This window comes from Echinops telfairi, unplaced genomic scaffold (assembly GCF_000313985.2).
Source record: "Echinops telfairi isolate 266 unplaced genomic scaffold, ASM31398v2 ScPeMD7_21;HRSCAF=78, whole genome shotgun sequence".
Taxonomy (NCBI): Eukaryota; Metazoa; Chordata; class Mammalia; order Afrosoricida; family Tenrecidae; genus Echinops; species Echinops telfairi.
In genome coordinates, this window is record NW_022103918.1 from 11641004 (window position 1) to 11656621 (window position 15618).

Consider the following 15618-nt stretch of genomic DNA (forward strand, 5'->3'; position numbering starts at 1 on the left):
ATATGCTAAGAAATAAATCATTTCCTTCTACCTTTGTATTTTTAAAAGAGCTTTTGGCAATGATAAAAACGAACCTCATTGCTATTCTTTTTTAAAATATCAAACTGTGAAAAATCATGGCTATATTAAAGTTAGTCTTCCACCTGTTATTTTCTAAGTACTTAGATCCTTCATCTTCAGCTAAACACCTCTAAAGAGTTTGATTTATAATATCTATTTCTCAGAAAAATGTACTCTTGGATTCTTGTCTTTATTCTGATATTACCAAGCTTTGAGTTTAGAACAGCAAGGACACCATTATCCGTGGTGCTCTTTTATTCCAGGTACCATAACAACTCAGCGTTGCTCAAAAGGAACGCAGTCAACAAGGGTACCAGCTTGGCAGTGGTCAACTCGGAAGAGAGAATTCACACGTGTAAGCAGTGGCTTTCCTACCCTATCGAGTAGATTCCAATTCATAGCAACCCTAGAGGGCAGGATAGAACTCCCCGTTAGTTTCTAAGACTGGAACTCTTTATAGTAGAAAGCCTCATCTTGCTCCCTCAGAGCGACTCGTGGTTATGAACTGCTGACCTTGTGGATCACAGTCCAATGTGTAATCCACCAGGGCTCCACTGAGGCTTACATACATAACACGAAATACTAGCCTCATCTAAGTAGCTTGCACTAGAGAAAAATCTAAGAATTTTTAAAAGGGACAAATTTCCACACACAAAAAGAAAATGTTTATTCTGTTCCCTATTAAGAGGTGGGCTCTTGCCTTACTTGCCTCATTATCTAATCATATTAAACACTGCTTTCACATAAACTTACTTCAAATAGGTCATACGCCTCAAGAAGGGGATGCCTATGTACCAGTTTTCGAAAACAAATGTTATTGATTGTGCTAGACACATACTTGAGGGCACTCAATCCTATATCACAAAACCTGATCAAACTACGATCTCTATGACCTCTGTCAATTAGTAGGTAATGGTCAATGAAAAGCGGGTACCATTCGGCTCCTTTATGAAGCAAAAGCAGAAAAACACATTGCACTTGTGACAAGTATAGAATCCACTAACATATTAGTGAATTTAAAAGTTTTTGCATAACCAAATTAAGAAGAAATCCACAAAGAATTAGTTGACTATATTTAGAATCAGGACATGAAATCAAGAGATTCTCACAACGTTTCTTCAACTCCTCTGCCATCTGCCTTCTGCAGCCATCGGACATCTACCATCCTAAATACTTTAGAAACAATTGTCCTCAATACCTTCATTTCATTGAAAGTGACCAAATATGGTTTCTTCTTAAAATATATAATTCTTCATAAAAGTAAACCGAACATATACTTTTAAAAGGGAACTGCTGTATGAAGAATCCAATGGTTGAGTGGGGGGTAGAGAGAGAAAATAAATTTGGGTAGCTGAGTTCATAGTCAAGCCCCTCTAGAGAAAACTGATAGTGCAGTTGTTAAAATCCCACATTCTTCTAAGGCCTGCTGATTAATAATTGCCTTCAAGTGCTCAAGGGCGCTCTGATTTGAAGAAAGCAAGACATCACTTGTCTTCAGTACATCAAACAAACAAACAAACAAATGAATATGAAGAATTGCATGCCTGCACTGTGATGTAGGCTTCCCACAATTGACACCGCTGGCCCATGCAGCGGACGTTGTGCTGTGCTCTTGCTGCGTCTCTGATCTCACTTCCACCCACCCTCTTCAGCACTCTTTGGACACATCACAACCCCATTTGCGCAGAAGGGAGCATTCCACAGGGCTCCCAGGCTGCGGACATTAGACCCATTACTTTGCCTGTTTTCCAAGGTCCTCTGGGGGGGTTTGCACTCCAGCCTTCCAGCCAGTATTTAATTGTTAGCACTACCCAGGGACTCAGAGGATGTTCACTGTATCAAAACCAAAGCAAGGAGAAAGATGCTCCAACGAGAGGTTTCAGTTATTTCTCTTTTCCTTTCTTTATCCCCATCTCAATGTGCTGTGGAACGCAAAGGCTTGCGGAGTTGGATCCTCAATAAATGAGTATATCAAAGAAAATTTCCACCAACAAATATTCTTATGACGTCCTCAGATTTTGTCTATGTTGGAACACTTTGCTTTCAAACCTTGGTTTCTACTGATGTGTTTTAGAAAAAGCTGACAAACTGGGTCTGAAATGTAATAAGTGAATAAAGTGGGAAGAGGAGAACATGCACAATAAGTTAATCATTATCATTTTAAGTGCCACCAGTTCTGTTTATATTCATGCACATGTGAATTGCTGAATCTCATTTGATCAACCCAATTAAACATTAAATAATTGCAGCCAATTATGCAAATATCACCAACAATATTAATTTGTTAATCTTTTTGAGCAGATTAGCTTCACATGTTCCTAATGTTAGACTATCTTACGCCTTAAATGATCAATTAGTGTTATGATAACTAAGTCTTGAAGGATGGATAATTGCCTAGCTATAATGTGCCACTCTTGCTGTATTAACTTACTGCAATTAAACAAATAGTGCGCAAGGAAAAAGATGTGCAGATGTTCCTGTAAAAATCTATTTAACAAGTCAGTGTCTAGGTTAATTCTTCCTGTCTTATTACTTAAATGAGAATGGCAGATTGCTTTCTCTCTACTAGGGAAAATTTCCAGTTATTTTAAACAAAAATCTCCAAGTTTTTTTTTAAAATTCATATCCTTCGCCTTCACTAAGTCTACACTAAGAAAGGGTTTAAAATGCCCTTAAACTTTTATGACATAAATCACACATCGACAAGGTTGATGCCTATTATTTACTCTTAACTTTAACAATGGACTTGTCTTGCCACCCTTAATTTAGAGAAGCAAAAGCATAAACGCATGGCAAGGAGTAATTTCTATTTCTCATAGGAACTGGAGTTTAGTTATTATGTGCTACTTGGCACGTTAAAACCACCCGGAAGCTTCTTCTAGATTAAACTCCAAATCCACTGCCAACGAGTTGATTCTGGCTCATCACAATCCTATATAGGGTTCCTTTCAGGGAGTAAATAGCCACATCATTCACTTGTGGAGAGACTGGTGGGTTTGACCCACTGATCTTGTAGCTAGCAGATTACCAATTAACAACTCCCTGAAAGATATTTTTCACCACTCTTTTCTTCGTATACTTCTACAATGTTCATTTTCCTAGTCTTTATTTAAAAAGATTTTAGGGTTACAAAGTCTTAGCAAAGAATCAAAATCCCATTTGCTGTGCATCGTTAAATGGCGTGGGTAATTTTTTCCCAATGCATCCAACTCTCAGAATGTCCCCCCTCTGGCTATGAAAGGGGATGGAATATGATGAGCAAGATACTAGTTATTAGGATTGAGAGAAATCAAAATACTGTATTTGAGAGTCAACCTTCCAAAGGGTAATGCTTTCTAATAGATTTTGTCTTTTTTCTAGGAGAGTACAATTTTAACTTACAGCTATTCATGGAAGTAAAAAAACAAAACGTAAGTATGCATACACGCACACAAATTCTGTAAACACTCATTCATCCAATCCCAGTTCAAGAGAAAAGACCATCTACAAAGGCAGACTACAAACATACAATATACCTCTTTGCTTGCTACCCACAAAATGAAACATGATCATTTATTTCATCGTTAACACTTAACAACATTTATCATCTGCCTTTGGTTGCATCTAGATGTCGCTCTAGAATGTATCTTCAATTCCAAGACAGTCTTCAAATATAAATAATTGCTCCAACTAATTATGCCTCTGAGTATTTCGAATGACTTATTAGTCTGTAGACAATAAAGACATGAGGTAAATACAACAACGTCAGCATCATCAACCACAAATCCTAATGAAGAGGCTTCCCAATATAGAAACAAAAGAGATACACTGTCTGATAAGCTAAATGTTCATTCAGTCACTGTACATAATACCTACTGGGTATTTAACTCTGTGCCAATCAAGGGATCGACAAAGCTATAAGGCATAAAACACTTAGTCTTGTAGTGGAGACTGACGAACAGCTGATGAAAGTAAGGAACCATGGTGAAACGTGTCCAGGTCTACTAACACTCCGGGTGAATGGAATGGGAGAGAGGAGGTTAACTTTATGATGGAGTTATAGGTCTGCCACAAAAGAAAAGAAAGAAAAGGGAAGAAATCAGGGTTTTCAAAGGCTTGATTTAAAAAGGACTACTGAAGAATACAGAGGAAAAAATAGAAATGCAAGCAGAAAACACTTTCTTGGGAAATGTTACCTGTGAAATTTACTAAAATCAGTTTTAAGCACACACCAAAAACATCTCATTTAGTGGAGGAGGAAAACATAATTGATGCTAAAGAAAAAATGAATTAACACCACAGAATCTAAGGGAGGCACTAAAAGTACCGAAGAAAAGTCTAGGTTATATGGCTTACATTATCATTTTCCTAAGAGACGGTAAAGTAAGCTTCTATTACTACCAAGTTTACACATCATCTGTTTATGATTGAAATTCATTTTTTCTGGCAGAAGGAAGCAATCACGCTGGCAACATGCCAGTAATACAACTCTACATTGTACACAACTACAAAAAGGTAGCCAAGGAAATCTATCCTAATTCAGACGTGGTGCCTGTTCTAATGGCATACAGATGATACTTGGCGCGTCTCATCAGGATACGATGATTGTCCAGTCGCTCTCTTCTCTGCCATACTATAAAAGTAAAAACACAAGTTTCAGAATAAAAGTCAACAATGTAGGAATAGCTTATAACAACAATTACAGAGCAAAGCAATGAAAAAGACTTGTTCCTGCTTTTCACACCGAAGGCATATTCACATCAAAAGCAAAACTGAAGAGAAAGACAGGAGGGAAAGGCATGTTACAAACTGAATCAGGGTGGGGGAAAGCACATACAGGGAGATTTTTAAAACAATCTAATACCTGGAAAGAATCACAAGCTTTATAGTTATTGTTGTACTCATGCATAGCTGGTGTGAGGCCTTCATATATTGAAGAAAGCACCTTTTTGTTACCATTTCTATATTTAGTGTCTGGCTCTCCAAAGAAATTTCCATTAAATTATTTAATTATTATAACCTTTATGGTAAATAGATTATTCTCAAGGGGCCCTTGTGACATAGTGGTTAAGCACCAGGCAAGGAGCTGGCAGTTCAAACTTACCAGCTGCTCCATGGAAGACAGATGGTGCAGCCCGCTTCCTTAAAGGGTCAGCATTGGAAACGCTAGAGGTCAGTTCGACTCTGCCCCATGGACTCGCTTGGAATGAGACCCACTCAGGTGGCAATGGGTTTCAGTCCTAGCAGCAGCAGCAGCAGCAGCAGCAGCAGCAGCAGCACCACCACCACCACCACCACTACCACCACCACCACAAGGCAATAGGTTGGAAATACAAATTCCCAGGCCCCACCCAGCCTTCTAACTCAAATTCTGGGGGTGAATTCCAGAAACCTGTTTCAGCAAGCATTCCCAGGAATCCCGATGCATGTGAGAATCGCTGCTCCACAGTTCCCCATCTCGAGATCATTTTATGTATATGAACAACATCATTCATTGACAAAACCCCATGGATCTTAATGACCTTGTTCCCTAAAATAAAAGTTGATTGGGCTATTTCAATCTTCCACATTTCCTCCCCAGATAATCCAACTTATAGAACTGAATCAGAAGCACAAGTATGATTATTTGCATTAATAGTTTGGCTGAATATTGTTAATTAAATATAACATACTCCAGAAATAAAAAAGACAGTTCTACATTCATGCAATTCTTGCATGCTAAGACCACTGTGTCAAGAGCTTCCCGGGATTAATATACCCATTAATCCTCAGAGTAACCCTGAACAACAGATGCCATTATCGTTCTCATTTTATGGATAAGAAATCAAGTATTAGAAAATTAAATAACTTGCTCAAAGGTTATTTTATAAATGGTAGTACCCAGATTCTAGCCAAGGCCTGTCTTAAGCCAAAATACTACTTGTTGATCACCATCAAACCTGTCTCGACAGGTTCGTGATCACATGTGGGGTCAGCTTTGGAACAGATGCGCCCAGCCCTATGGGTTGGTGTTAGCTGCCCCTGAGCTGGTACCTATGCCTCACAGAACTAAATCATGGTCAATCCTGTGTCATATTCACAAGTGTTGTTTGAGCCATTTATGTTGCAGCCATTGTGGCAATCCATCTTGTTAAGAATCTAGCTCTATTTTCGTTGACCTTCTACATTTCCAAGATGCATTTGATGTCATCTCTATCCTCGGTGTTAGGGAGGATTCTGACCGTACCAACTCCAAGACAGGATGATTAGTTCTCCCGACAGTCAGGTATTTTCCATGTTCTTTGCCAACATCATCATGCCAACACATCAATCCCTTCTGTCTTCTTTATTTACCGCCGAGCTATCATAGACATATGAGGACACTGAGAATACCACAGCTTGGGTGGAGTGCACCACTCGTGTCCTCAAGGGAACATGTATGCTCTCACCACTTTCACTCACTGTCATCGAGTTGACCCTTACCCACATGCAGCAAATTTGACAAACACATTGGTCATTTGACTTCCTGGCTGCTGCTTCCAGGAGTGTTGACTGTGGATCCAAGCATAATGAAATACTATACAATTTCCATCTTTTTCTCTGTTTATACTGATGTTGTCTATTGCTCCAGTTGTGAGGATTTTTGTTTTCATCACATTGAGCTGTAATCCATGCCAAAGACCACAGTCTTTGATTATCAGTAAGTGCTACAAGTCCTTTTGATTTTCAGTAAACAAGATTATATCATCTGCATAAACAAAACAAAAACAAGCCCCCACTCCACCCCCTAAAAGCCCTTAATATCATCAAGTCAATTCTGACTCAGTCACCCCATCCAGCAAATGTTAATGAACCTTCCACCTATCCCAATGCCATTCTTCTTAGGCAGTCCAGCTTTTCGATTTTTGTGCAACATACAGATGGAGTAACTACGATAAAATGATATCACCCTGACACATATCTTTCCAGATGCTAAATCACATATTAGGCCCCTTATTCTAGTCAAATGCCTCCTACTTTGTGTAAAGAGTTAACTTGGGCACAATATAGGTTCTGCAAAACTCACTCTTCCCAATGTAATCTGGTATGATCCATACAGCCAAATGCTTTGAATATTCAATAAGACATAAATCAACATCTTTCTGGTGCTTTCTGCTTTTGGTCAAGATCCATTTGACATCAGCAATGATACATCTCATTCCACATCCTCTCCCGAATCTGGCTAGAATTTGTGGCAGCTTCCCATAGATGTTCTGCTACAAGTGTTTTTGAATTATCTTCAGCAAAATTTTACTTGCATATAACATTAATGATATTGTTGGATGATTGTTGAACTACCTATGTCTCACTGGAATCCTGTAGAATCCAAAAAGAAAAATATAATATACAGAGAAAATAGTACACAAACTTTGGAAGAGAACTTCCAAACACCATATAAGTGGAGAAAATAACTACTCAAGTAGTTCAGAAGACCCCAAACAAGATAGACTCCAAAAGAATAACATCTTGATGAAGTATAGTCCAATTTTCCAAGAGTTGGGAAAAGGAGAGACTCCTGAGAGCAACTAGAGAAATAAGGACAGAAAACTACAGACCAATATCTCTACTGAACATAGATGCAAAAATTCTCAATAAATCTTAGCCAATGGAATCCAACAATATATCAAAAATGAAACAAAAACTATGGTATTATCAAGAGGGATTCAAACCAGGTACACAAAGATGGTTCAATATTAGAAAATCATTATAATCCACCATACAAACAAAACAAAAATTAAAAACCACATGATCATATCAATTGATACAGAAAAGGCATCTGACAATATCCAACACACATTCCTGATTAAAAAAATACTCAACAAAATAGGGATAGAAGGGATATTTCTCAACGCAAAAAGAACCATATATGAAAAACCAATGGGCAACATGTTGCTCAATGGAGAATAACTGAAAGCATTTCCCTTACAAAGGGGAACCAGACGAGGGTGCCCCTGTATTGCCACTCTTCTTCAATGCTGTGCTGGAAGTCTTCACTGGGATCCTAAAAAAGTATGAGACAACAAAAAGGAGTCAAAGTAACCCAAGTGGGCAAAGCAGCAGCAAAACTTACTATGTGCAGATGATATGATTTTATATGTAGACACCCCAAAGGCTCGACAAACAGATGGCTAGAAACAATAGAAAGATTTGGCCACATGGTAGGATACAAGATTAACAAGCAGAAATCAACCAGATTCCTTTATATTAAGGAAGAGAGCTCTGAAAAAGACATCAATAAAACCATTTGCCATCGTTACTGGAGAAACAAAAGACCTACACAAAGACTACCACAGAACACTATGAAAAGAAATCTAAAGAGACCCACCCAAGTGGAAGCATAGCCCACGTTCATGGTAAACCTCGCTGCCATCGAGTCAATTCTGACTCACAGTGACCCACAGAGCTGCTCCAATTGGTTTCTGAGACTGTCACTATTTACAGGGGGAGAAATCCTCTCTTTTCTCCCTCGATCAGCTGGTAAAGGCTTATCATGAAAATGTCAACACTACCCAAAGCAATCTATCAATACAATACAATGCAATTCCCATCCAAATCCTAACCGCATTCGTTAAATAAATGGAAAAGCTAATTACTAACTTCATATGGAGAGGGAAGAGACCAGGATACGGAAAGACTACCTTAAAAAGAACAACAAAATAAGGGGCCTCACATTACCTAACCTCAAAATCGATTTCACAGTCACAGTAGCCAAAACAGCCTGGTCCTGGTAAAACGATAGTTACGTAGACCAATACAACAGAATAAAAACTCCAGAAAAAAATGTAGTCACCCAGGCAACTGATTTTCAACAGAGGGCCCAAACATATTAAATGGGAGTCTCTTCAACAAATGGTGCTGGCAAAATTGCGTGTCCATTTGCAGGGAGTGAAACAGGACCCATAGCCCACCTGATGTGCAAAAACGATCTCAACATGGATCAAAGACCTAGATGTAGATCCCAGATCTATAAAAGATCATTAATGAAAACAAAGGAACAAATCTGAGGGCCCTATTGCAGGGCCCACACATACTATCAACTATAACAAAGGAAGCACAGAGTGGAGGGCAGACGACTGAGGCCTTAAAATGTGACATTATTATGCATCAAAAGATGTCATCACAAGAATAAAAGAAGAGCTCACACACTGGGGAACAAGCTTTACCAAGGGTACAATGGACAATGGAGTACTCCCTAAAATCTAGAGAGTAGGGCAAGACCTCAGTAAGGGGAAAAAATATCCAATTGAGTGAGCAAACTACATGAACAGTTCGCCAAAAATTACATTCAAATGACTAACAAACACATGAAAAAAGGCTCATGAACCCTAGCTCATGAAATGCAAATCCAATCAGTGACAGCCTAACTGAAAGCAAAACAGAACAAATCAGAAAGCGACAAATGCTGGAGAGGGTGCAGAGAGATCGGAAGTCTCGTGCTTGCTGATGGGTCTGTCAACATGTACAATCTAGTGGAAAGAGATGGAGTTACTTACAACGAAGAATGAAAACCCTGCGAAGATCTAGCGATACCTCCGTTGGCTAGGTATCCTACAGAAGTAAGAGACAACCGCTGCAAGCCCTCGCTTTTGTGTGTTCCGTGGGCTGGCAGCCCATTGCTCCAGCTTCTGGCTCATCGTCGTCCCGTTGTCGTCATTCCTCTGCTCTCTCTGTGCTGTCAGGGCTTTCTCTCCCTGGATCGAGGAGAGCCAGTGTGCGGGAATCTTAGGGTCGAAAGAATGTGCATTAGACCCTGGCTCTTCATTCTTTTTTGTCAGCAGATCCCCCCTACGATGCATGCTGGATCTGATCTGGTTTCTAAAATCTGATGTATTGGGGGGTTGTGTTGTTTGCTCTGGCTTTCAACTGTACACATTAGGGGATATCTTGGGAGTGTGATGTCATTGGGGTCACTCTCTTGAAGTGGCAGTATATGTCATTTTGTTTTTCAGGGTATGAAAACCAGGACTGACAAACCTATAGAGTCAGCAAGCGGAGTAAGAGGTTTGGAAGGAGGGAGACACACGGGGGTGGCAGGGTGAAGGGGTGATGACGGTCAAGGGGTCCATATAGAAAAAGAATGGAAACTGGTTGTGGTAGCAAATGCACAATTCTGCTGGACATGATTGAATTATGGAATGGCTTGATATATGTATTAATCCCAATTAATAATAAATAAAATGGCCAATCCCTTCATTAGATCTCCAAGTCTATACAATTATAATTACCCTGGCTAATAATCACTCACAACTGAATCATACAACCCTATCAGTAGTTTTTCTAGCTTCTCAGACCCAAGCCTGTCAAGGAAAAGGCATTTGGTTGGAGCTACAAAATCTATGGCTAAAAAGCCCTATTAATTACTGCACTGCACCATCGTCAAGTGTCCATGTTTTAACAGTCTAGCAGCTCTACATTTACAATCTCATAGGTTGAAGTAAATTTGTTTTTAATTAGTTGTCAAGGTGTCATAAAAGATTGAAAATCAACAACAGCCATAGGCTGTATCATTCTATGACCCTGAATAATATGCATTGTTTTAACCCTCTCACCTCACAATTGGTTCTTATATAAAAATCTCAGCATTCTGAAAAGAATTCCTGACATAAGCCATTCCTGGTAATTCCTTAAAATGTGGGCCTAAATGGGGCCCTTGGCTTGTCCTCTGCAAACTCACAAGCAGGTCTTCCATTTGGCTGAAGGATAATTCAATGTAATCCCGCAGAGAAAAATAATCCTAAATAGCGATGACTGACTTTAGCAGATAGAAATGATTTTCATGCCTCAAGATAGGCGTCCATACACGGGGAGGAGAGAACCAGGGCGTCATTACATGATTGCCAGTGCCATTACAGCGCCATCTCAGTGTTTGCTAGAACGGGCACAAGCCACACGTAATCAGCTTTTTTCATTGGACTCAAGATAAGGCCAAAGCAGTGTGATAAATTAGCCTCTGGAGTAGGATTTTACACCCCGGTAGGAGACAATCTGTATGTGGAGAATTTTAATCATCTTGTGAACTCCATGTAGAACACTAAACCATGACTAAAGACCCGTTCATCACTTCGTGTCTGAGGTACAAATGCCGAAATACCTTGTATGGCCTTTTACAAAAATGCCTCTTACATGCAAAAAAAAAAAAGAAATGTTACTGGCACCACAAAAGCAAACCTGCGTTGTGTCTTCACGCTGCGCACCCGTGAAAACATAATCGGGGTTACGTTGCATGCCAGGTAACAGTCTGTCATTCTTGTTCTAAATCCGACTGAACAGCTGTGCAAACTTTGGAAATGGCATAAGGTGTGGAGAAGTGTGTGTCAGGGAATAAGGAAAGGGCTGGGAAGCCGGTCATGGAAGTAAATCCTCAGGGAAATCCAGAAATAGTTAGTGTGCATACGGACAATGCGGATAGCTTCTTTCAACAAGAAATGTAACGGAAAGTCCCTGCGCTGCTCCCCTAAAAAGAAGGAAAACTCTAGAAATCACTCCGAGTTAGTCACCCTACAAAGCTAGAACCACGCACAGGAAAACACACGTTCACTGTTTCGCAGTGACCCGCAGTGAACGCAGACTCCGCTCCTTTCCTCCTCACATTTCCTCTTTCCACGCGGTCCAGGCCTCCACCTCTCAGACGCGCAGTCGCGGCGACCTTCCCACTTTCCAAACCCCCAGAGCAACAATGCTACTGCTTTTGCTCCTCACACATGTGAACCTGATGTTTCAGAGGCAGGCTCCAGCATCTATCTTATTCTGATAGCAGTGTCGCTGTGTATTTCAAATACTTCTCAATCAAGTTCTCTTAAACTTTTTGTTCAGATGTCAAGGTTCATTATGAGTATGGAAAGCAAAGCCAAATACGTGGAAGTACACCCCAAAACCAGACCGATTGGCTGGGTGAAGAACATTTCTTCTCACCAAATCCTTGAAATCCTTTTGGAAAACTTTAATGAGCCCGTAAAGTCCACCCATGGAGATAGTTTTGGGTAAAGCGACACCATGGTGAGTATGACTATGATTATTATAAATGAAGTTGATCATTCGAACATTTCCCATCCATATTTGCCATTGCTCCTCCAGTCGTTTGGAACCACTTCTGTTCCTTAATGAACTGAGAGAAAGAGAAAGGAGTAGAAGCCTCCTAGTGGCAGAGTGTCCCAGGGCCCGAGGCTGAGTAATGAGGGCACAGAGATAGGACACAATCATGCCAACAGGCCCAGTAGAAGACAAGTGTGAACCGGTTGGAATGTATTTGAAACCCACGTGTGTCCATCACAGACCTCGTGCCACCTGCAGGAAGCAGCAGCGTGTCAGGGAATGCATGCTTTCACTGCAGGGAAGAGATGTTGTTCGAGATGTTGCTTAAGGAGATGTCTTTTTTTTTTTTTTAAGGCGATAAGTCTTAAAGAACAACCAAATCTTTATTATCTGGCCAAACAGTAGGCGAGATGGCAAAAGCAGGAGGTGTCAGAAAGCAGAGAGGGCTACAACGTGGTGAGGGCAAAGGGGCGTGTGAGGGTGAGTGTGCGGAACAGCCAAGAGCCAGGATAACCTTGTGCTGTATCAGCAAGAAAACATGGCAGCAAGACGCTTGTCCCCCAAGGTTAAGTCTGATGAAGTACATAGAAGTGTTTCCTTCTATTATTAAAAAAAACGAAGAAAAAAAGAGAAAAACTTTCATTTGAAACGCTCCACCCTCCCAGGTGCTATTTGTATAGCAATCTAAAACCCAGAGTACTGCATGGCTAATTAGCTAAATAGGATGAAATACTTAACCTCAGAGATCCTTCGGCACAACCTACGTTAACAATGAACAGCCAATCTGTGGGAAGAAGGAATGTTCCCCTGGGTCATGCTGGCGAGTCTGGGGGGGTTTGGGCGGCTGTCCTTGTTCCCTGTTTTCCATTTCTCACATGCTCTGTAGGAAACATCTATGTTTCCATGTACTGTCAAAGGGATCAAATGTAAACCATGATGCAATGCTGTGCTTTCCCCTAAATAATTACTTAAAGTATTTTTCTTGGAGAGAAGCAGACAACCTAGTAGCTTGGCTGCCCGCACAAAGTTGCCATCACGCAAGAGGATAATTTAAGACTCCGTTAGATCACATGCCCACAGCCATAGAATAAGTGAAGAAGAAAGAAGTGGTCTTAGATTTTTAAACCACCACCCCGCCCCCATGGCCCTTCTTAAACGGAAGAATTTAGAGGTTTGGGGGTTTAGGGTTTGTGGTTTAGAGAGTCACTATTATCTCACATGTTGTATGGTGATAGCTCTTTATTCAGTGCAGAACTTAGAATTCTATCATGACTTCTCAGTGTTGCTATCACTGTGGCAGGGGCAAAGGGGAAATCATCAGGTTCATCGAGCACCACGTTATACACTGTTGTTTCGGTGCCAGCCCCGTCTCCACTGAGAGGGGCCCTACGGACCACAGAAGGAAACGTCGCCCAGCCCCGCGCCATCCTCACAATCACTGCTCTGCTACAGCCACTCTTTGGCTCGATCCATCTCTCTTTAAGGGTGTTCCTCTTTTTGTTAATGGCCTTTTACTTCACAAAATATGATATCCTTGTCCAGGGATTAGTGCCACCAGAAAACATAATCTGACTCAGAAAAGCATTCTTTCTGAGTTTCATAATGTACCCCCATCACACCCCAAAACTACACGTTTCCATTTATCTTTTACTTAGACTTCAGGGTTCCCGTACACATCTTCTGTCACCCTCACAATGTTGACAGCAAATAATTCTCTTTTGCCTACGAACGCTTCCCTCCTTAAGGCGATGTAGTTATGTGTCAAACACCATGTCTTAGGTCTGCTTTTCAACAAAATGTTATCGTTGGATGTTTCTGTAACACTGGTGCCTTTTCTTTTGTTTTTCTTTTGATACTTTACACCCACATCAAGTCAACTTATATTTTCTTTTTTAAATTTTATTGCCAAGAAGTAACCCTGAAATCTATTGTTCGGTGGATTGACTGCTATAGAATGAACTAGTCTCTTCCATCCACATGTTCAAGAAGAATTTCCAACGTGATCTTGTTTTCTTATCACTATACGCATACTTCCTGTCCTCAAACTCTCAGCTGTTGTTTTAGATAAAGACTCTCATAATCGAGCCAATTAATTTTTGTTTTAATGATGTTCTTTCAAAGATAGAACATTAATGACTTACTAACTGTATCAGGTCTACTCACAGCTATGGAAAATGCAAAGCGAAAACAAAACTTGAATAAGCCCTTGCAGATACTTTTACTAACTATCCTTCAATTAACTTTTATCATTTCTATGTACAGTAAAAAACTCTGAGTAAATTTTCCTTCTTCCAATATTAAGATATTCTTCTTTTTAGCTTAGTTTCCATAGCCACATTTTGCTAAAGGGTTTGAGTAGAATTCACTTTCAAAAATAACAACCAGTACTCTTTGAATAGTACATTTTGCATAAAAGTTGCTGAGATGGTAAAAAAAATGTCATTTTTATCACTCTTCAAAAATCTAAAGACTGGAGGCTTACTGGTTTTTAACTAACTGTACACTTTTATCTAGTACCCAAGGCTCAACTTCATCTGACTTTACTATCAAACTATTGAACTTTATTTCACCTTCAATACACATCTTGGCTTTCCTTGTGTGTTTTCATGGGCTAGCAATGAGAGTACACGGGGCTCAACTAAAATCTCCTAGTTGCAAATTACTGACTAGGGTTACTTGATATTTGATATGTCAGTAACTTGCCTAAAAGATGCCCAAATGCCTGCTAAATAAGGCATGATGTAAGCTGCTGCTCCCAAGTTTCAGTATGCTCTGCTTACATGGTCGTCCCGTGGAAGTATTTCCCCACATGATTCCTTCTTTGGCCCATTAAACATTTAATAGTATGTTGCTTCATTTCTGCATATTGTGAAACTTCTAGAGAAAACTATCTTAGGATATGAAAAAGCAAATGGTTTATTAGGTTAAAAGATCAGGTAACACATTTAAGTCAACTATAGCCTTATGGTGGTAGGGGGGGAAAAAGGGATATAAATGCTTACAAAATATATTGGAAGTTGATATATTCACAATGTTTAGATCGCAGCGTTAGAATTAAAGCTGATTAACTTTATGCTTTCTTCTAGTTTTTAAGTTTCTAACAAATGTAGTGACACATATAAGTGAGATTTAAAAAAATTAAAATTATATATACATACATGAGCAGACCTATGGACAGAGAGTCATTTGGAGAGCTGACAATATATATATTTTTTCCTCATTTTATTGAATATGTGCCACCTCTCCCATTGCTGCTTTGCCCACATATACTACCAGAAAAGCTTTCTTGAATTTTTACCCCAAATTTCAAGATTTGCTCTTTTTTTCCCCATTGAAATATATTTGGTTCTACACTTGAATTCAGGGTATATACATTTTAAAACAAAGAAGCTCTTACTTGAATGCTAGTCAATTTCTCCAAAATACGGCTCGCAAGCTTAGGACCGTTCTCCATAGTTGGAATGTGTATGTTCTGGGAAAGAAAGAGAGATGGGATAAATTGAGGGCAGTCCAGCTTATAGTGAGAAC

General features: G+C 39.8%; 1 protein-coding gene across 1 annotated transcript in view; it reads right to left on the bottom strand.

Moving 5' to 3' along the window:
• Positions 1 to 3149: 3149 nt before the first annotated feature.
• BCAT1 (branched chain amino acid transaminase 1) overlaps positions 3150 to 15618 on the bottom strand; it is an 80416-nt gene continuing 67947 nt past the window's right edge. Inside the window, exons 10-11 of the mRNA XM_045288439.1 lie at positions 15488 to 15562; positions 3150 to 4672 (exon numbers count right to left, since the gene is read on the bottom strand). Coding sequence (XP_045144374.1) covers positions 4631 to 4672; positions 15488 to 15562 — 117 coding nt within the window. The 3' untranslated portion in view covers positions 3150 to 4630. The remainder of the gene's footprint in view (positions 4673 to 15487; positions 15563 to 15618) is intronic.